General features: G+C 44.6%; 1 protein-coding gene across 2 annotated transcripts in view; it reads left to right on the top strand.

Moving 5' to 3' along the window:
- Nucleotides 1-471: 471 nt before the first annotated feature.
- runx3 (RUNX family transcription factor 3) overlaps nucleotides 472-21,799 on the top strand; it is a gene marked incomplete at both ends in the record, with an annotated part of 84,538 nt that continues 63,210 nt past the window's right edge. For both annotated transcript variants that reach the window (XM_080751330.1, XM_080751329.1), the window contains one exon: nucleotides 472-529. In XM_080751330.1, coding sequence (XP_080607456.1) covers nucleotides 472-529 — 58 coding nt within the window. The remainder of the gene's footprint in view (nucleotides 530-21,799) is intronic.

The following is a 21,799-nucleotide window of genomic DNA, read 5'->3' as shown; positions in this document are numbered from 1 at the left end:
AACCTCCTGCTCTCTCGCTCTCTCTACGGGACTCTCCCACCCTATCTGTTTCTTCTTCCCCTCTCCCTCCCTCTCTCTCTCTCCCCCCTCTCTCTCTCTCTCTCTCTCTCTCTCTCCCTCTCTCTCTCCCCGTCTCCTGCCTGGTAGTGCTGCTATAACATATGCTGTTGCTCTCTCATCGCAGAGAGAGAGAGAGAGAGAGAGAGAGAAGGCTTGTGGCTTGGGATTCCTGCGGTAGTCGCGAAAACCCCAAATTCTTGGTTGCAAACGGGTCCTGAGTTCCAGGAGTTGCTGTGTCCTCTCCTTCGCTCTCTTACACACACTTTCGTTTCTTTCTTCCCCTTCGGTCGTCCTCTCTATCCCCACTCGTCCAAGGTCGGGCTGCCGCCGGTTGCCGTCGTCGACTGCAGCAGCAGCAGCAGCAGCGAGGAGGAAGAAGACTCCGGATCGCCGCTCCTCTTCCTCGGTGTCATGGCATCGAACAGCATCTTTGACTCCTTCACCAACTACAGCAGCAGCCTCCTCCGAGGTGAGCGCCGTCACACCCCTCCCCTCCCCTCCCCTCTCCTCCCCTCCCGTCCCCTCCCCACTCCACCCTTCTCCTTTCCGCTCCTGTCCTCCAAGTCCTCCCCCTCTCTTTCTCTCTCTCTCTCCCCCTCTGTTTCCTCTTGTTCTTCTGTTCTTTGACGTCCCCCCCATTCTCACAGTTGTGAACGTGTGACCGTGTCGGTTTGTCGAACGAACTGAACTGTGTGCGCACGCAGCCGCGCACGCGTGCATGTGCTTCATGCGCACGTGCTCTCTTCCTGAGAAAGACGCGCGAACCAGAAACGCTTTCGACTGAAGAGGGTTTGGTGGTTATTCTGGTGTGTTTGTGTGCATGTGTTTGAGTGTGTCTTTGTGACAGCGCGTGCTCGCATGTTTCCAGGTGTACTCAACCAGGCACACGTACAGTATACAGTAGAAAGCCTCTATCGTTCCAATAGCAGGAGTGTAGCGTCGCGCGGCAGCAAGCGTCGCGCGGCAGCAGCGTGTTGATGGTCGCCGACCTGAAAGGCCTCTGTCTCTACTTCTTGCTGCTGTGTTTTTTTTTTAGAGAACCGTGATGGAACGGAGCCATAATGGCTCCTCTCACCACAGACACTCATTAGAAGAGCGACTCAGACGCTCTGCGAGAGAATACGAGCTGCTGGAGGCTCCATGTGACCAGTCCTTTACTGGAACACAACAATACGATAAAAGAGATAGAAACAATACCTCCAAGGAGGTACTTTTGGTCTGTGTGGTGAAGTGAGTGCTCACAACGCCTTTAATGAAGAAGCCATTTGTTGCCATGGCACTTTTCGACAAAGACAAAGCCTTGAGGTTGAAAGGAACGCACGATAGCTCTTGTTTGTGTACATTCACACATAGTTGCTGGTCCTTTATTTTCGAAATTTTGGGTGGGATTTACAGCAGGGAATAGGGGGTCCGGGACCCCTAGGCCTAGAAGGGGTCCTCAGAGTTACTACAGGGGGTCCTCCAAATCTTCCAATCCTGTTTATATTAACAACTTGAACCCTAGTGTCCATATTCTGAGAACTGTAGCCAAAAATAGCAGATCTACAAGCTGCGAGGCGCTGTGAGCTTGTAGATGGGCTATTTCCCAGCGAAGAGGTTTGATGTAAAGGGGAAAAAGAGCAGACTAAGTACAGAGTAAAAGGTCAAGTTTATTTGGTAATGACGGCTCAAGTGGTTAAATAAATGAAAACACAAATTTGACATGAACCCAAAATACACTATTAAACTATATAGAATCTATGAAAAGGTATGGGGGTCCCTGCATTTCATCCCTCTCTAAACTAAGGGGTCCTTGGCCTGAAAAACGTTGAAGACCCCTGATTTACAGTACGCGTGAGTAAAAGCCGTCGCTGTATATCTCACCAAAAATACACACTTCCATATGTGACGCATCTTGAAAAAGAAAACAAAAAAAAAAGGAAAAAGGCCTCCACATGTCATTTGAACAGGAGCATGTAACTCTGACAAAGGAGCTATTAACGTGATGGGGGCCAGGGGACTCAAGTTGTTTCCACTGTGTGCTCCACAACACAAGCAGCCCGCGAGGCAGCAGCAGCCACCAGGCAGGATGAAAATCTCATTCCCGATTAACCCATTTAGGCTTACAATTATTGAATGCTTTAACTATTGAAAAATAGCAGATATACAATCTCACAGCGCGCTGCGAGCTTGTAGATCTGCTATTTTTGAAAAATCGTTAAAGTGTTTGCAAATTTTTCAATATATATTTTTCAAAGCAGACTTTTGTAACTCAAATCTCTGCTTCTGGGGGGTCCCTGGAACAACATATTTTGAAATAAGGGTCTGCGGCCGAAAAAATGAGATTTTGGGGGTCCTTGACATGAAAAAGTTTGAGAACAGCTGATTTAGAGGAAGGATTTAGAAGTCTGGGTCAAAGATCGGGTCAAAGATATTCAAAGACTTGCACACATTTTCACGATTTTTCAAAAATAGCAGATCTACAAGCTCGCAGCGCGGCACTCGGTGCCGCGCTGTGAGCTTTTATATCTGCTATTTTTCAATAGTTAAAGCATAAAAATAATGGTTAAAGTGGTTCAAATCTAACGCGACTCGGGCGCGTTCCCGGTATTTGAGAGTTAAGGCCTCGTTGCAGTGTTAATTAGAGACAGCCAGGGGTTTTAGAAGCTCAGTACCAGCTCCTAATTGTTTGCAGAGTATATCTTAAAATCTCTGGAGCCTCTGCGCACACAGTCAGACAAATGCACGCACGTTACGATACGCGCGCGCGCACATACACACTCAGGGGTGTCACATCAAATTCTGGGCCCTGGCTACATGGATTCACTGCGGGCCCCCCCGTGAATGTTCTTCATAGGGGGAGGGGGTTTTAACCCATTTAGGCTGGAAACGCATTATTACGCGTTCTTTTGTGTTTTAATTATTGGAAAATGGTAGATATACTTGCCGCGAGCTTGTGAGCTTGTATATCTGCTATATACAGTATATCGTGAAAAATCTTTGAATATTTCACAACCTTCTAAGGTTTTTTTGAAAAGCCTATGTTTCTATGTCAGTGGTGCTCAAACTTTTTCACGTGAAGGACCTCCAAAATTATATGTATTTGGCCACGGACACCCATCTCAAAATATTTAGTTCCAGGGACTCGCCCAGGAGCAAAATTTGAGTTACAAATGTTCGCTAAAAAAATACACATATTCAAAGATTTCCACACATTTTCACGACTTTTCAAAAAAATAGCAGATCTACAAGCTCGCAGCGCTGCACTCGGTGCCGCGCTGTGAGCTTGTATATCCGCTATTTTTCAATAGCTAAAGTAGAAAATAATTAAGGCCCCTCCTCCACCTCCTTGGGCCATAGTAACTCAGTCCCACTTTCCACCCCCCTTGTGACGCCCCTGCACACACACGTGCACGCACAGTGCATCTATTCTACATCTGCGGCTCACATGAGCAGCAATCCCTCTGATATCCCCTGTGGAACCGCAGTGACAGGGCCATGATGTTCCACTGTTCTCACAGGTCTGACACACACCAAAGCATTTTATAGTTTCCTCCTGACAAGACGCAGGCCTCCCCCCGCCACCCCCCACCCCTCTTTCTTTAACCGATTTAGGCCTAGAATTATTGAATGCTTTAACTGTTGAAAAATAGCAGATATACAAGCTCACAGCGCGGCACCGAGTGCTGCGCTGCGAGCTTGTAGATCTGCTATTTTTTGAAAAATCGTGAAAATGTGGACACATTTTTCAATATATATTTTTCAAAGCAAACTTTTGTAACTCAAATCTCTGCTTCTGGGGGGGTCCATGGCCATATAAATGTAATGTTGGGGGTCCTTGACTTTGTTTGAGAAGTTTGAGAACCACTGATTTAGAGGAAGGATTTAGAAGTCGGGTCAAAGATCGGGTCAAAGATATTCAAAGACACATTTTCGTGTTTTTTCAAAAATAGCAGATATACAAGCTCACAGCGCGGCACCGAGTGCCGCGCCGTGAGCTTGTATATCTGCTATTTTTCAATAGATAAAGCAATGGTTAAAGTGGTTAAGATCTAACGCGACTCGGGGCCAGGTATTTGAGGGTTAACCGCTATAGATCTGAATCTCTTTATCTCCTCAATGTTTACTGTCTCCCGCCATAGGTTATTGAGAGGTTTCTGATCACGTGCCCCCGCCGTGTATGAAGTCTGATTTATTCACGCTCGGTTGCGCGCGGGGCGTCGCGTGCCAGAATATGGCAGATCTACGAGCTGGCGGCGCGTCGCAGCGTCGCGCCTTGTATAGAGCTTCTAGGTCGGCTGTTCGCGGCACGCTGTGCAGCGCACGACGAAGTCCGAATTGAGCTTAAAGGAGTAGTTCACCCCCAAAATATATATTATTTTTTTTCAATTGATTACTCCCACCATGGAGACTTGAGTTCAATAATATTTTTGGGGTTTTGTCGCAATAACAATAAATGTACCCCCATTGATTCCCGAAGGGGACCCAAATGCATTTGGGTACCCAAATGGACCCAGATAAAGGAATGTGACAAATAAAAAAATATATTATTGAACTCAAGTCTCCATGGTGGGAGTAATCAATAAAAACAAAGTCATTTTGGGGGTGAACTACTCCTTTAAACGGTCTCTACACCTGACTGATAAACAATGGCGTCATATAGTTGATGCCTCGTTTATACAAGTTGACAGGGGTGTAAAAATGACTCACATATTGAAGTATCAATACTACTCAATGTAGATAATATACTCTTTTACAAGTAGAGAAGTACGGAATTCAAGTAAAAGTACAAAAGTATTGGTATCAAAATGTACTTAAAGTACCACAGGTAGAAAGTACTCGTTGTGCAGAATGTCCTTTTTCACAAGTTCAAAAATATTTCGAAAATAGCAGATCTACAAGCTCACAATGCGTCGAATCACATTGTGAGCTTGTAGATCGGTTATTTTCAAATAGCTGAAATGTTTAAAGGGCTGAAGTGGTTAATGTATGTTTTGTACAAAGTAATATAGTAACTAAAGTTTTCAAAGAATTGTAGTGTAGAGTAAAAGTACAATATTTGCCTCTGAGATGTAGTGGAGTAGAAGTAAAAGTATTGGAAATTGGAAATACTTTCTTTTGAAGTACAAATACCTCAAAATTGTACTTAAGTACAGTACTCGAGTAAATGTACTTAGTTACTTCACACAGGTTGATGCCTTTATTCGACCTTCCAAATACAAATTGTGTCGCTTAATGGCAGCGTATAAATATTCATATTCAATGTGGATGTATGCCCAACAGCAGCTGAAAAAATATATATTTAATTTCGGGTGAATTATTACAAAAACGGCTCAGCATGATGTGTAAGGAGTTAAAGGAGTAGTACACTAAAAAAATAACGACTTATTTACCAATCAACATCCATATGTTTTGTTGCATTCCTTAGCCAATAATTTGATGAGCAGCGGTCAATTAAGTCTGACCAGCCACCACGTCATCAAATTATCGGCTTAGGAACGGGACAAAAACAAAATCATTTCCACAAATTCATCACGGGGTGTGCTTGATATAAACTCATTTTCTGGGAGGGTGAACTACTCCTTTAAGGTTGCAAATCAATGCCATATTTATTCCCTTAAACGTCTGAATAAAAACCCTTGACCTGAGATGATGAGGGGCTCGTGTGCTGTCGTGCACACTGTCGTGTCTCCCTGATTATGTTTTTCGGCGCAGCCAGCGTAGCGAGAAGGGAAAACTGATGCACGCGTAAAAAGGAAAAGATAGGCCAGGAAAGAAAAGAAAAAAATAGAATGGAGAGACAAGCATTTAAAGCTGTAATCATCATTGGAAATCATTAGTGAATATGCAATATCCTTTTACAATTCGTTCTGTCGGGAGCCTGAAACCAAACTGTGAGGGGAACAAAGGGGCCAGCAAGTCATTAAATCCTCCAGTTCAATCTGAAAGCATTTCAAATAGCGGGGCTACCTCATGTAAGCAAAATACCCCAGTGGTTAGTTTAACAACTTGCATTACACAGGGAAAGCAATTTGGCCCCAAGGTTCTCCCTTTTCAGACGCAAATCAAACTGAAATTAAGAGGAACAGTTAGAGAAAATCAAGGAGGCTGTTAAATGTCTGTGGAGAAGAGGAGCTTTCCAAGCTCTGACTTTAATACCATGCTACATGAATCTCATGGAAATAAGGATGCCTTCGTCCTCTTGAGAAGTCACAAGGTATTATTGTGAGAGGGGATTTTTTTGTGTCTCCAGGCCGACTTGAGATAAAACCTAAAGCCGCCGGGGGGCAAAGACTTGTGCTCTTCATTTCAAAGTGGAAGTAGGTCAATCAAAGTATTAATGAGATGATTAACTTAATGTGCAACACTGTTTTCCCACTCAACAGTAACAAACCAACATAACGTTTAAGTGTATCAAGGGTATCTGACCATTTCTAAAATGACAAATTAAATATTGTCCAAATTGTGAAAAATTAGAGGCAGAAATTGTGAAAATAGCAGATCTACATGCTCACAACGCCGTTGTGAGCATGTAGATCTGCTATTTTCAATGTAACGCCTCAACTCTTAGTGCTCGTCATGGTGGGGGGGGATGGTCCCCAATTCAAATATGATTATTTTTGGGGTTGCGGCCTGAAAAGGTTGAGAACCACTGATCTATGTGTGCGTGAGAGGAGAAGTCCCTCCCCTCATAACAACCTCAGGTTTGCTGCTGACGCTGACACACACATTTATATCAAATATTAGGCTACAGGCAGTATACCAGGGCTTCTCAAACTTTTTCGACACCCAAATAGATTTCTATTTGGCCGCGGACCCCCGTCTGGAAAACAAATGTTTTGTGCAAGGGACCCCCAGAAGAGAAGATTTGTGTTAAAAAATTAAACAAATGTTTGGTCAAACTCATTTTCGATATTATTGAAATATCTTCAAAAATAGCAGATGTACAAGCTTGCAGTGAGAAGTGATGCGCTGTGAGCCTGTAGACTTGCTATTTTTAAATAGCCAACATATATAAATGGAGTGGTTAAGATGATTGTGATGCTATGTTAAAGGTATAAGTTATGTTTTTATTAAAGATACGAAAATAAAATATGTTCAAGTCAGGACAACAATTTGAGAAAACCATAAAGATAATTTATCAGCTTCAATTTAATTTAGTTGCATTTCTTGTCTGCTTTTTTTTGTTGTCATTTCATCAGTTCTACTTTTACTTGTTCATCCTGTATCATGTAGGATATGCGTTCTCCATCCTGATTGGATAAAATTGGTATCCCAAACTGAAAATGGATTTTGAGCTGGAGAGACATGGAAACAAACACTATAGCAATGACTTATATAGCAATATATTTAACACTTATCTCAACCCAAACGATACCCTCCCCTCCCTTAATAATGTTAGCAACATTCTGCGGCTTGGTATGTGTCCGTCAGTCAGAAGGATGACGGTGTGATGTGACATTTCTCACCGCTCTCATGTATTCTCATAGGATAAAAAAAGGAGGGCATTTCCCAATCTGATGTATTCTGCTTCTTTGGTGCTGCTGTGTCACTCAGCACACACAAAAATCCCAGCAGAAAAACCCCACAAAAATGCCGTTCAGACGCAACTGGGAAACAAATCCACCATAGAGGTATTGCTGCTTTTGTGTACACAGCCCAAACCCAGCTATTGTATCTGATCCCTCTCATTCAAACATAATCAGGCACCTGTGTATATATATGTGATAAACAGGCAACACACAAAGAGAGAGAGAGAGAGAGAGAGAGAGAGAGAGAGAGAGAGAGAGAGAGAGAGAGAGAGAGAGAAACCCAGGGGCCCGCGCGCACACACACACACTCTCACAGACACACAAGCTGTCACTTTCACAGGCACCACGCTATAAGAAAATACTGTCCTTGTCAGGAGGAAACCTTGTATGTCCATGTCCATAACGCTCCTTTTTAAAACGATTTGAAGTAGTGAGAATAGGCGATCTACAAGCACACAACGCCTCGCAACTATTTTCACTACTTTTGTGTGACACTTTGGTATATGATGATGATGAAGCAGGGCTTTAATTTACGAAAAAAGAAACGTACACATCTGAAATTTGGAGATACGAGGTTTCTGCCCGACGGCAACGATATTCTGTATGAGAAAACGGTTGAGAGGCCCTGATGGTTAGCATGGCTGTGAGTGGGTACATTTATGAGAGAGCGAGACAGACAGAGACACAGGGAGAGGGGGAGAGAGAGGGAGAGAAAGAGGGGTGAGAGAGATGGTTGGAGATCTTCCCTGCACAAGGTGCTAATCTGACACAGCTTCGCCGTGCTCCTATACTCTTCCCAGATAATAACCACAATGAGGTTACACCTGCTAGCTCTCACTCACACACACACAACGGCCCCGTTATCTATAGCCAGATAGACACGGTCGCTTTCACAGTCGCCCACCTACAGCAGTGGTTCTCTTAACCTTTTCAGGCTGCGACCCCCAAAATAATCATAGTTTAACTGGGGACCCCCCCCCACACCCTGACGAGCACTAAGAATTGAGGCATTACATTTTGTATAACACAGTTCTATTGTGAAAATAGCAGATCTACATACTCACAACGCCTCGTGTTGGGGGCGTTGTGAGAATGATCTGCTATTTTCACAATTTCTGCCTCTAATATTTGACAATAATTTGTCATTTTAGAGGTATTGAAAAGTCCTTGCAGATACCCTCTATACACTTAAACTTTATGTTGGTTTGTTTACTATTTTGTGAGAAAACAATGTTTCACATTAAGTTAATCATCTGGGGGTCCCGACCCACAGGTTGAGAACCACTGACCTACAGTACCGTGAAAGACTATAGCGCCCAACGGTGTGCCGACAATAACCAACCGACAAGTTCACGACGCGTCGCTTCCGCGACACGCTGTGATCTTGCGGGTCGGCTATTTCCAGCACGCGGCTCTGTCGCGGGACGAAGTATAAATCGGGCTTTAACCAGCGGACCGTAGCTCCCCGTGAAGCAAAACCATATAACCTTTTATTGGGTTTTCCGAAACCTGACGTTTTGGCAGGCGAGGGGTGTTTGCATCAGGTGGGGCTCTGTGCTAGCATCTAGTTTAAATACAGCAGCTGTGATTGGAGCCGGGGCAGCGGGTCTAATGCTTGGCCCGGCCTCCGTCGCCGCATTTCTCTTGGAACTTGGAAGGGAGGCCTGGTTCCCAGCATGGCTTGTTTTATACAGGGGTTCCATTTTAGAGCGATACGCTGTCGGCAGCCAGCTCCCTTTGTGGCAGAGAGAAAAGGGCCCTGGGTTTATTAGGGTGGGAATGGTTTTATATGTGTGGCTTGTTGCGCCGTATGAATGGAAGTGATGGTTTTGTGTGTGTGAGAGAAATGCGCCCGTGCCGACACCACAGTAGTAAGGCGAGGTTATTCTGGTCGCCGCTGGGAGGTGGTCTGGTTTGTTCGACAACTCTGGGGAAGGGAAAAAAAATCTCTCGCAGAGACACACATGCACCCTGGGAGAGAGAGGAAGGCGTTTTGAATATTATTCTCCCACTAGGAACGATGAAAACGCACAATACATCTGACCTCACACGTGGCCAGGGGTACATCCTTGGCCCACTCCTTTTTTTTTCTCTCTACACCGTATTATAACATGCTCCGTCCGTAATATGGTCAACTTAAATGAAACTATGCTGCACAATTCTTGAGTCCATTTGTGAACATGGGAGTTACATTAGCGCTGAGAATTTGACTGTGTACAAGAATTTTTGGAGCACACAACCGAACCCACTGAGAAACTGAGAAATATAAACAGCTCTGTACGGTAGCAAAAACGCACGCACGCACGCACGCACGCGCACACACACACGCACACGCACACACACACACACACACACACACACACACACACACACACACACACACACACACACACACACACACACGCAGAGAGAGAAAAAGAGTCTGACAAAACACAGGAGTCATGCGGTGAGGTCTCTTTTCTTTCCTGTCTTAAATTAATAATTGTTGACTGGAACCCGTTCAAAGTGTTGGGTCTCCGAGGCCAAAAAACATGGGAGATCGGCTGGTGAGCGAGAGCTCGAATCTGTAACCAGATATTAAGAGTTTCAATATTTGAAAGCGAAAGGCAAAATAATAAAAAACGCATGACAGCCACCGAGCGCGGGCGAATTTCTGTCTCCAATTTAGCCGGGGCAGGGGCGTCACACCAAATTCTGGGCCCTGGGTACAAGGATTCACTGCGGGGGCCCACCCATGAATGTTAACTATTGAAAAATAGCAGCTATACAAGCTCACAGCGCGGCTAGGAGCTTGTAGATCTGCTATTTTTGAAAAAATCGTGACAATGTGTGCAAGAAACGTATGTTTCTATGTCAGTGGTGCTCAAACGTTTTCATGTGAAGGACCCCCAAGATGATATGTATTTGGCCACAGCTAGACCCCCCATCTCAAAATATTTAGTTCCAGGGACCCCTCCCCGGAAGCAAAATTTGAGTTACAAATGTTAGCTTAAAAAATACATATTGAAAGATTTGCGCACATTTTTTACGACTTTTCAAAAATAGCAGATCTACAAGCTCGCAGCGTGGCACTCGGTGCCGCGCTGTGAGCTTGTATATCTGCTATTTTTCAATAGCTAAAGTTACTATAGGGCCCCTCCACCTTGGGCCCTGGTAACTCAGTCCCACTTTCCTACCCCTTGTGACACCCCTGAGCCCGGGTATAATATCTATTTATAAAACTCTGGAGGCATATTGGAAGGGATAGCGATGCTCTGGACCCGATTAGGGGCGTAAACGTTTGGAGGTTACTTATTTACCTTTCGCCCCGTCGTCTGTCAACGCTAAACTTTGACGGGGGAACACTTTCAGGCGCTGCCATAAAGATGGCCCCCAGGTACCGTGTATGGAGGGGTGGGGAGGGGAGGGGGGCGATTATTGTGGTCTACTAAAATCCAAAATAACCTGCACTCCGCCCCTCAAACCGTTTGGCTCCCAAACCGCCGTCCTCCATGTTTCAATGGTCAAGGTTAAAGTCGCGCTAAGTGTTGTAGTAAACATAATTTTCTGGTGGTCGACAGGCAACCACAGAGCCCGGCTTCCTTGCGGCTGGTCTCCGATCTGATAATAGTATGGGGTTTACACTGTACAGGTCTGACTATGACTAGAGAAAAACACACACACATAAAAAATAAGAAACCAGAAGTAAGTGTTTTGAAATGGTGAACAACTTCTATCAACAAACGTTTCACTGAAGGCAACGTATCATAATATATGCTTGTGTAATGAAGTAATATGAAGGTAAAGTGCATGGGGGGAGGGTCTGGTAAAGAGAGAACGGTACGTCGCTGTCGGCCGGGGAAACCTCGTATGTCCAAAACAGTTACTTTTCAGGAAGTGGGGAGGTGAAATAACCGCTAGCCAATCTACAAGCTCACAACGCGTCACGAATCACGATGCATTGTGAGCTTGTAGATATGGGCTATTTTCACATCTTTAGAGAGACACAACATATAAAATATGGTATTATGACAAAATAGAGTCTCTGTCGGGTGGAAACCGACTATATATTTACATATTATGCACAAAACTGGTACTTTTTCTGATTGATTGATTGAATACTCTGTTAGCAGTTCGCATAGGAAACGGACAGGATAGTACAGTTCAGATACAAGGTCTACAATTAGGATTTAAACCCAAGAAAGCACTATGGCTTGTTTACATTCCTGTATCCTTTGTACTCAATTCATCGAGGAGCGAATGCGTTGTCGGCAGGACTTCGCTTGTTTTTTGTTGTTTTCAGGATTCAAATTCTAAAATAGCTAAAGTAACCAGATCGACAAGCTCGAAACTAGTCGCAAGCTTGAGGATCTGCTACTGTTGACACTTGTGTGTGCCGCTGTAGCATGATCAAGTATGGCGTTAATTTCCACACAAAAAAAAGTTAGAATATGGAGATAAAAGGTTACTGCCCGACAACGATATATAATATATAAAAATATGAAATATGGAAATACAATGTTTCTGCCCGGCAGTGATGAGATATGATCTGAGACAGATCCAGCGGGCCGGCCAGGCAGGCAGGAAGAACGCTGTGTGTTCAGCTCCTTTTAACAGTTCACCCAGAGTTGGTGTGCATGTTAAAGCCAGCTCTCTGATTGTCCGTGGCAGTCTGTAAGGGGAGTGAACTTGGTGGACGTATGCTAAACACATTACCGCGCCACCCTCCTCCGTCCAAACAGAGAAAAAAAGAAGGGGGCAAATATGTATTACAGGCTTACATAATAATTACGGAGCAAGGCGGTATGAAATAATTGGTGCCGGGCCGGCGAGTAGACACGAATGTCCAAGCTCTGTTGGGATACAATGCAAGTAAATGTCATCGGAATTTATCATGTCTAGACGAGCTATTTTAACTGCAGGACCCTCTGACGTTGGAAAAGTAATCGGAACAGGAACAAAATACATGTCGAGGGGAAAATATGCAGACGCTGAAAAATATTTGCGTAATTGGATAATGAGATGGAAATGATCACAACGTAATTTCGGCTTTAGTCTCTAGAAAAGTCGTGCGCGCCACCACCACCGGGTTCTGCCTCCAATATTCCGATGAGTCATCGCTTGATGCTTAATTAGCTTCTCTTATGAGTAGATGTTTCATTAAGAGACTATGTTGTTATTGATTTAACTCGTTAAGACCTGGAATTATTTTGTACTTTAGCTGTTGAAAAATTGCAGATCTACAAGCTCACAGCGCGGCACCGAGTGCCGCGCTGCGAGCTTGTAGATCTGCTATTTTTGAAAAATCGTAAAAATTTGGGCAAATCTTTGAATATATCTTTTTTTAAAGTTGAACATTTGTAACTCCAATATTTGCTTCTGGGGAGTCCCTGGAACAACACATTTTGAGATGGGGGTCCGTGGCCAAATAATACAGGTAATTCTGGGGGTCCGTGACATGAAAAGGTTTTGAGAACCACTGATGATAGAAACATGAGTTTTAGAAAAACCTTAGAAAGATTTAGAAGACATTTGTAGATTCGTGTCTAAAATATTCGCACAAAAATAGCAGATCTACGAGCTCGCAGCGCGGCACTCGGTGCCGCGCTGTGAGCTTGTATATCTGCTATTTTTCAATAGTTAAAGCATGAAATAATGGCTAAAGTAACGATGCGTAATAATGCGTTCCCGATCTAAATGTCTTAATCTACATGGCTACTATGGAGGCTCCTTCGTGACCTCATCCCATTTGCTCCGTAGCCAATTGAATTAAGGACTCATTTTCATGATGTTTCATGTTACTTATTATTTTGTCCCGTGGCCAACGCCCTGAAAACCACCAAGATGTCATTTCAGACCGAACCAACCAGACCACCGTTTATTGCAGCTCATTGCGCATGGTGAGAGCGGTGCAGTATGAATCAAGGGTTATTGTTCGTTAAAAACACATATATTATTAACCGAGATGTGTTTAGCGACTGGTGCGGCGCGGCGCTCATAATGTACAGCTCGTAAAGAGAGAGAGAGGATGGCGGAGAAAGAGACACAAAATAAGAGTTTTGTTTCATTCGGAACAAAGTCGTTTGTGTTCAATATAACCCAAAGTTATAATTAGAGCGAGAGTCGTCCCTATAACTATGACCTTGAATGATAACTGTTAAAGGGGGAGCTAGCTCGCCCACAAAATGACTCACCCCACACTAAAGCCTTGAATTCCAAGGAGATCGTTTTGTTTTTGTCGCGAGTTAATGTTCCAATATTTAATTAAGCAAAGTAAATAAGAGGCCAAGGATAAACTATAAAAAAAAGTCTAATTTGATGTAATTATGACAACTCTCGCATACTGTTCAGGTTCTGAGCAAATGTTTTTAAACATAGTATTTGTATAGCTCTTGTTAAGATTTGCCTCCTATTCACATTGCAATATTGGATCAGGAATCCAACAAAAACTAAATTCTACTTGAATTCAACCCCTTTAACAAGTTTAATGCCAGCCTATTTCGGTGGTTTTTCACAACCACAAGAGAGCGCTGTCTACACGTCTATCCGTTCTGCCCATTCTGTTCTGTGTTCTGGGTGACACGTAATCCACCATAGCTAGCACTCTATCCACCCATGCTAACGCACATAGCACATAGCGCACGTTAGCTACTTTCACGTCGGGCACTCTGTGCATATGATGGTAACGATTAGGAAGCTGGCTGCCCGCTTTCCTCAAATCATTTCTCGGAATGAAGCTGCGACTTACGGCGATTTTATATGCGTTTATATTCATAATAGAAACTAACCAAGAATCAAAACAAAGGCAACCCGGAACGGATCGCGCACTTCCGGTTACGGTTCAATCACATGATCACTGGATGCAAAGATAGGTTACAGATGAAACCACTGTTTTATGATTTCGGCAAAGATTATGTTTTTTTCTTTTTTTATAACCAAAAAATGCCTATTCTCGTCCATCTTCGTCGCTGGCATAAATGATTCATAACGCCTTACTGTGTGGTTAGACAACATCCTGTCTGTTGCACCAATAAGAAGACATCAGTCTACGTATGTCATGAGAACAACAACTAGGCTGCTGCTGGTGTGTTTTAGATGTTTAGGTTTAGTCTTTAGCAAGATTCCTTGCCTAATATGACCTGGGCTGGATTAACACCTCAAAGGGCCCCTGGGCACTGAAGCTCCAAGGGGCCCCTGTGTGCACACAAAATGTTTTGTAGGCATATGTAGGTCCAATATAACTTCTGCAGCAGCAGTTGGCACGATGCAGCCTGGTGGAGTTTTAATCAGTTGACTTGACTTTCATGAATTATTGTACACTAGCCCTTACCCGTTCAAAGATATGAGCTCCGAAATGATGTGCAGTGTGTGGGTTATGGGATGTGCACTGTGCACACAGTATATGAGGGATGGAAAGTAACTTTAACTGGTGCTTGCATGCTAATATGTAGGAGCATCAATGTAAGAAATACCCGTTCCATGTAACGGCTACAGAGATACTGTGTACCGATCTGCATGATTTTTGGACAACATCTGTAACAGGGCCATAACGCCCCACCCCCCCCCCCCCCCCCCGCCCGCCCGCCCGCCTGCCCGCCTGCACACACACACACTCCCCCCCCCCGTGTGTGTGTGTGTGTGTGTGTGTGTGTGTGTGTGTGTGTGTGTGTGTGTGTGTGTGGGTTTGTGTGTGATTGTGCATGGCCTGAACAACAGCGCCCCTCCCTTAACATGTGTGGTCACAAAAGGTACTGTAGGCTAAATAGATATAGATACACCATAAAAATGCTAATATACAGCATACGATTTGTGAAAGTGACAAACGGGCTTCACAGTTATGTCAGGTGTGTTCATATGCTGATGGTGATGCGATTTCAGATCAATTGCTCCAGCCACTGAGGAGAAACGCTGAGACAGACAGACAGACACTCACTCACTCACTCAGACATTCGCAAAATTATAGTATAGACTCAGGGGTATTCAACTGGCGGCCCGCGGGCCAAATGCGGCCCGCAGGGACCTTCCTTGTGGCCCCTGGAGCAATTTTGAAAAAAAAAGAAAAAGAAAAAAAAGATTTTTGATTTTTTTTTTTTTTTTTTCAAAATCTATTTTTTTTCTTTCGTGGAGACTAATGAACGTTATAGGTATGGTTTGCGTGATATGGAACGTGAGCTTCATTTTACCATAATCACAGTAATCCCTAATCATATTCCATCATATTCAAGTGAAGAGACTCCAGTCAGAGCACTGCAGCACTGCAGCAGAGTGGAGTGTGTGTGTCTGCGACCCACCTGATCCTCGTTGAGCATCGTTAAAGCATCAAAGAAGGCAATTGTGTGTGCACTGTCAATAAGATCGACATCTACTCTGAGATAGCATCAAAGCCAGGTTGGCCATCACTAGTGTGATGTAGTTAGCACTAAGTAACAAGAAAGCATGTGTACAGTTGTCAACTTGAACATAAATTAAGCACATTAACATGAAAAGTATTCTACTTGAAAAGTATTCTGCTTTGCAATGTAGTTAGATGAAAATGTGCTTGTTTGTGAAAATGTAGTAGTGAAAATGTGGTCGTGCCCGTTGTTTCAAGTGTTCATTAGATTAATAGCTGGGGGGGGGGGGGGGGTGGATACGTTAGTGCGGCCCCCGGCCCCTTGGGTTTCTGTCAATGTGGCCCCCTGGACAATTGTGTTGAATACCCCTGGTATAGATTGTACACAATCAGCACTTTTCAGCAGCATTCTCACAGCATTTGTTTCAGGGGGTGGACATCATTTATTTCATTCAGATTAAACAGGAAAAAAAAAATTAACCACCTTGGAGGGCCTCCTGATACCCAGGGGCCCCTAGGCACGTGCCCAAAGTGCCCATATGGTAGATCCAGGCCTGAATATGACTATACCAAATGATGCCCTGGATAGGCAACCCAGCCTGGAGGGCATCTGGCACTTTTCTGGTTGTTTTTGTCTTTCCGCGTCGTCCGCACCCATAAAACACTTGTTCTTTAAATGGAGAGACACCGGTCTCGGTCTGCCCGGCAGCACATAAAAATCACTCAGACATATGGAGATGCCACATGGTCAGAAGATATTATTGGACACGCCGAGTGTTTTATACATGAAATGAAATATAAGTCTCCACCGTCACAGGAGGGGGGAGAGCAGGGCAGGGGAGGGCATGGGGGGGAGGACAGTGAGGGAGAGAGGGAAGGCGAGAGGAAGAGGGGGGAGAGGGGGAGAGGGGGGAGAGGGAGAAATGAGAAGGTCTAAGAGAGGTATAGCCAGTGAAAGGGGGGGAAAGAGAGAGAGATATTTTTTATCACTTTCAACTCTGTGTCCCTGTTTTTTTATACAAAAATTGTCATAAATAATGTGATGTGTCGTATGTCGTAAACGGATATTTTCACAATTTGTCATGTGTCAAAGTGTCTAGGGCTTAAAGCGGTTCATGTGTGAAGAAGACTTGGTCAGAGAGAGATTGAAGGTCGGTTCTGTCGTGTCACGCATGCAGCCAGTCGCTGGTCTGTTTTTCACAGGCCAAGTCATTCCTCCACTCTGACTCCTCTTCAGCTTCATTATGCGCAACTTTAATCATGCTCTAAACATCCCTTGCTCATCTGCTTCCCAAAAGCAATAAAGTAAAAAGTTAATTATGGTGGAGGGAAAGAAATGCAGATAATAACAGGATGTGAGTGGCTGCAGGCCATGATGGGACGCTTTCTGATTCTCAATTTTACTCTATTTTTCCCAGCATCTCCCCCCTCTTTTGCTTGTTTACATACAGTTAATTAATTGTCTTTGGTGCAATAGAACTTTTCCAAATATAATTCTAAGATAGGAGAATTGATTTGAAAAGAGAAAGAAAGTTGAAATAAAGTCATAGTATATTAGATTTTTTTTTTTTTTTTTTTTTTGATTTTTTTTGGGGCTTTTTATGCCTTTATTGATAGGACAGTAGACTGACCGGAAATGGGGAGAGAGATGGGGAATGACATGTGGCAAAGGTCGTCCGGATCGGGAATCGAACCGGCAACGCCAGCAGGCATCATAGCCCAGTATGTGGTATGCGCCTTGACCACCAGGCCAGCGGGCGCCCCCATAGTATATTAGATTTCTGGGCCTTTTCAATAGAGTGCAGCTCACAATGAACACGACTTCTACTAATTGTATCAGTAATGGTCCACTTAATAAAAAGCGTGTTTTCCTGTATTTACTTATCCTACAAAGTTCCAAATACAAATGTAAATATTATTCACTGGCCAAATACGGCGCATTTCAACATTTTAGCTCGGGTCTCTTTTACGGTATTATTCTCATTTCGCTCCATTGAATAAAACAAAAACAAGCTGTAGTTCCTTCCTTTGCACTGCACGGCAGGTCCACCCTGAGGTAACCTTAAGCATGTCTGTACTTTCTCTTGGGTCAGTCAGCTCACTTCTGTAAATTGTCGAGAGAAAACACCAGCGACCAGGCAGGGATTCCCCCTTCCTTCCTTCCCTCCCCGCAGGCAGGCCAGCGCTGGGCAGCAGAAGTGGCCGCGGCCCTCCGTCCATTTCCCAGTCACTGAAGAAACCTTGTATCTCCAAGTTTCAGATTTGCAAGTTTTTTTGCAAAGCAAAGCCCTGCGTCATCATACAAGACTGTCGCACAAAACTAGTGAAAATAGCAGATCTACAAAATAGCAGATCTACAAGCACACAACGCCTCGCGGTGCGAGGCGTTGTGTGCTTGTTGCGGTGCGAGGCGTTGTGTGCTTGTAGATCGGCTATTTTCACTATTTTAAATTGTTTTTATTTTATAACAAAGGGGGAAGGTTTTGGACATACAAGGTTTCCACCCGACAACAACGATTTCCCAGTCACACTCCCTCTGTCTGTCTGTCTGTCTGTTGCAAGGCCACCCTGTCTGGCACACATCCACTGCCCTCGCGGCCACCATAGAGCCACCAGAGAGAGCCACTATAGGAGCACAAACACCCACACACACACACGCGCGCGCGTGCGTGCGCACACGTACACACACACACACAAGGCCCAGCCGACCGACCGATATATCGGTGTGGTTTGTAGATCGTTTTATTTTATTTTTATTTTTTATGGGGCTTAGGCGGTTAGATAAAAAACATAGTTCACTTATACTGTATGTGTTCAATTTGCATATATCGAAAAGGTTATTTGAGGTTTTTTTTCACATAATTAAATAGTTAATAGATCTACTGTATATGTCAAATCATAAACTAAAATCAAATCAAACATTTTCAAATTGAATAGATTTCTTTTAACAAAATATAGGACAAAATCTCAGTCAGAAATCTCGATTACACGCGCACACGCGCACACACACACACACACACACACACACACACACACGCACACACACACACATACGCACACACGCACACACGCACACACACACACACTCGCACATGTGCGTGTGTACAGTATATATGCACACAGAAGCCATCTGCCTGGTGCTGCTGAGTCAGAGAGTCACAGTGTATGTCAACATGATGACTGGGTTGTTTTCTGCCTCTCTAAATGCTGTGTGACCTCACCGCCGTAATAGCTGGTCAGAGCTGACATATGGTCTCCTGATGCCTCCGTCCACAAGAACCCACAGGGCCTGAAGAAACACCCAAGGACTCCATTGACAAACAATGGCGATTACCCTCTAGATCTTTGTCTGAAGCGCTGAGCCGATGTCTCACGCTTTAAAAAAAAAAACATTTAGCCAACTGTTTCATACCGCGGTTACGCTCGTATCTTGACACTAATGACAATGTCCTACCGTGCAACTTCACTTGACCACAATATAGCAACAAGTTCCACTTGGCATCAGTGTGCAGCAAAAAAAAAAAAAAAAAACGTTGACAGCGCGCATGCGTTGCTCGCAAAGAAGAAGACGTAAAAGGCGCTTGTGTTAGCTATAGCTGGCTGGCTTAGGCCTGACGAGCAGCTTTTCTCCTTTAATCAGTGTAATGACACAACACACAGAGAGCGAGCCAGTCATTCAGTCGGTGGAGTTTGATTAGTCTAATCACCGGGCAGGCCAGACTCCGTCCCGCTGATTGGGTTTACAAACGCTCCTTGTCATCGTTGCGTCGTTAGCCCCGTCGTTAGCCGCTCCCGCCTTTGACGTGGAGCAGCGACGTGCAGCGCCTAAACACAGCAATCAGGGGATTAGCGTGCAGTTACTGCAAAGCCTCAATGTTACGCCTCAGGCGTTGACTCAACGGTGAGCGGAGAGAGCCCTGCCGTACTACGCTAGCTTCCACGTGGTCCCGCGCGGTGCTAACTGTACACAGGCAGTGCCACTAGTGATTAGCGAGGGAGATGATGAGAGGAAACATTCAGTCACTCTGGACACAAGGGGTGGTTTCCACTGACTTCTGGCCTCCGCAGTTGATTTGAATGGAGGGACTCCACTGAAAATATGTTTTAGACTTGGATTAGGTTTGCTTATAACGTAGATCCGGGAAGGGAGCCCACAAGGCATCAAAGGGAGAACGACCGTTGCATGCAACGCGTTTTGACTTTCTCCAGTCGCCGCGCCGTGGCAACCGAGACACGCGTTGTCTCAGTGACGCGTTCATTTTTTCTTGTGATATAATTTGAACCCCAATTGGAGTCAATCGCATGACTGACAGTAATCATTTACGGCACAAAAGAGTGGATTTATGAGTGGTGATTAAACTATTTATTCGTCTAAGCGCTCTCCTTGAGCTCTTGCGGGGCCGCAGGGCTGATAGTCGCCACGCCCTCGATGAAAAGCGCCTGAGGGCCCGTCGACCCAAGTAGTTTCCAAGAGCTTGTCTCGTGTCTGCAGAGGAAAGCGGCGCGGACAGTTAGGGAAAGCAAGCGGCGGGTCAGCGACTCAGCGTTTGAATCTGGTTGGATCCTGTGGTGAGTCGATGGCGCTTGGGAGACTGAAGCTCTCTGAAGAGGGAAATAAATGCAAATTCAATATCTGGGAGCTTCTTTGAAGTTGCCTTTTACACTTGAATGAGTGTGACAGAACCTGGGATGACCCCTTGGTTTTAAAAAAGGGAAGGGGAAGGAAAAGGAAAAAAAAAACCCGAGCTTAATACTGATGAAAGAAGTTCAGAGCGGCAGACACCGAAGACAATAGCTCAAAGTGTGCGTGGGCGTGAGAGCGAGTGTGTGCGGCTGTGCGCGTGCGTGCATGTGTGTTTGTGCACACGCACGCACACACTCGTGCATGCGCGTCTTTATCGTCACTGTCGGGCAGAAACCTCGTATCTCCAAGTTTCAAATTTGATTAGATTTTTTACCAAGTAAAGCCTTGCTTCATCATACAAGGCCGTCGCACAAAAGTAGTGAAAACAGCCGATCTACAAGCACACAACGCCTCGCGGTGCGAGGCGTTGTGTGCTTGTAGATCTGCTGTTTTCACTAGTTTGGTTCATTTTCAAAATGATAAATACAAAAACGAACAGTCTTGGACATACAAGGCTTCCACCCGACAACGACGATATGTTTTTTTTAATGTAATTCCACCAAAGAAAGAGAGAGAGAGAGTATCAGCTTGTTCTCAGAGCAGAAAACACAACAACAACAACAACAACAACATGGCCACACTACGCACATCGTGCCGAGAAGCCACGTAACTGGCGCGCTGCCGAGCTCGCAAAGACATCTATGACTGGCAATTTGCTGGTTTAACGTTCATGCCATTCATACGCTGCATACCTCGCCATGTTTCCTTCATACTTTCTAAGAGGAACAGGGACCTAGTCGCAAGAAAATAAAAACATGTGCCTTTTGTTGCAGCGAGGAATGAACAACAGCATTCCAGCGCGCCGCCACATCAAAGGCCCCCCCTCCCCCTCTTCGCCATGGGGCTGAATGAGGGCAGACTCTCCTTGCCTGCTTCTCCCCGACGCAACTGCCACTAATTAACCAGAGATCTAAAAACTGACACTCCTCTCCATTCATGCACTCTCCTCCGTGCACGGCAAAACCCTCGGTGCTAATTTAACCCTTAAGACAGCTAGGGGTCTTCAACGTTTTCAGGCTAAGGAACCCTTAGCTGAGAGAAAGATGAAGCAGGGACCCCCAGATTCCATCTAGTTTCGTCGTTTGACAGCACAACCATCAGTGTATTTTGGATTCATGTCAATATGTGTTTTCAGATATTTAACCACTTGAACCGTCGATACTTAATAAACTTGACCTTTCACTCTGTACTTAGTGTGCTCTCTTTCCCCTCTAAAACAAACCTCTTATAGCA

This window comes from Nannobrachium achirus (genome assembly GCF_963921795.1).
Source record: "Nannobrachium achirus genome assembly, chromosome: 20".
NCBI lineage: Eukaryota > Metazoa > Chordata > Actinopteri > Myctophiformes > Myctophidae > Nannobrachium > Nannobrachium achirus.
This window is presented reverse-complemented; position numbering and strand designations above follow the sequence as displayed.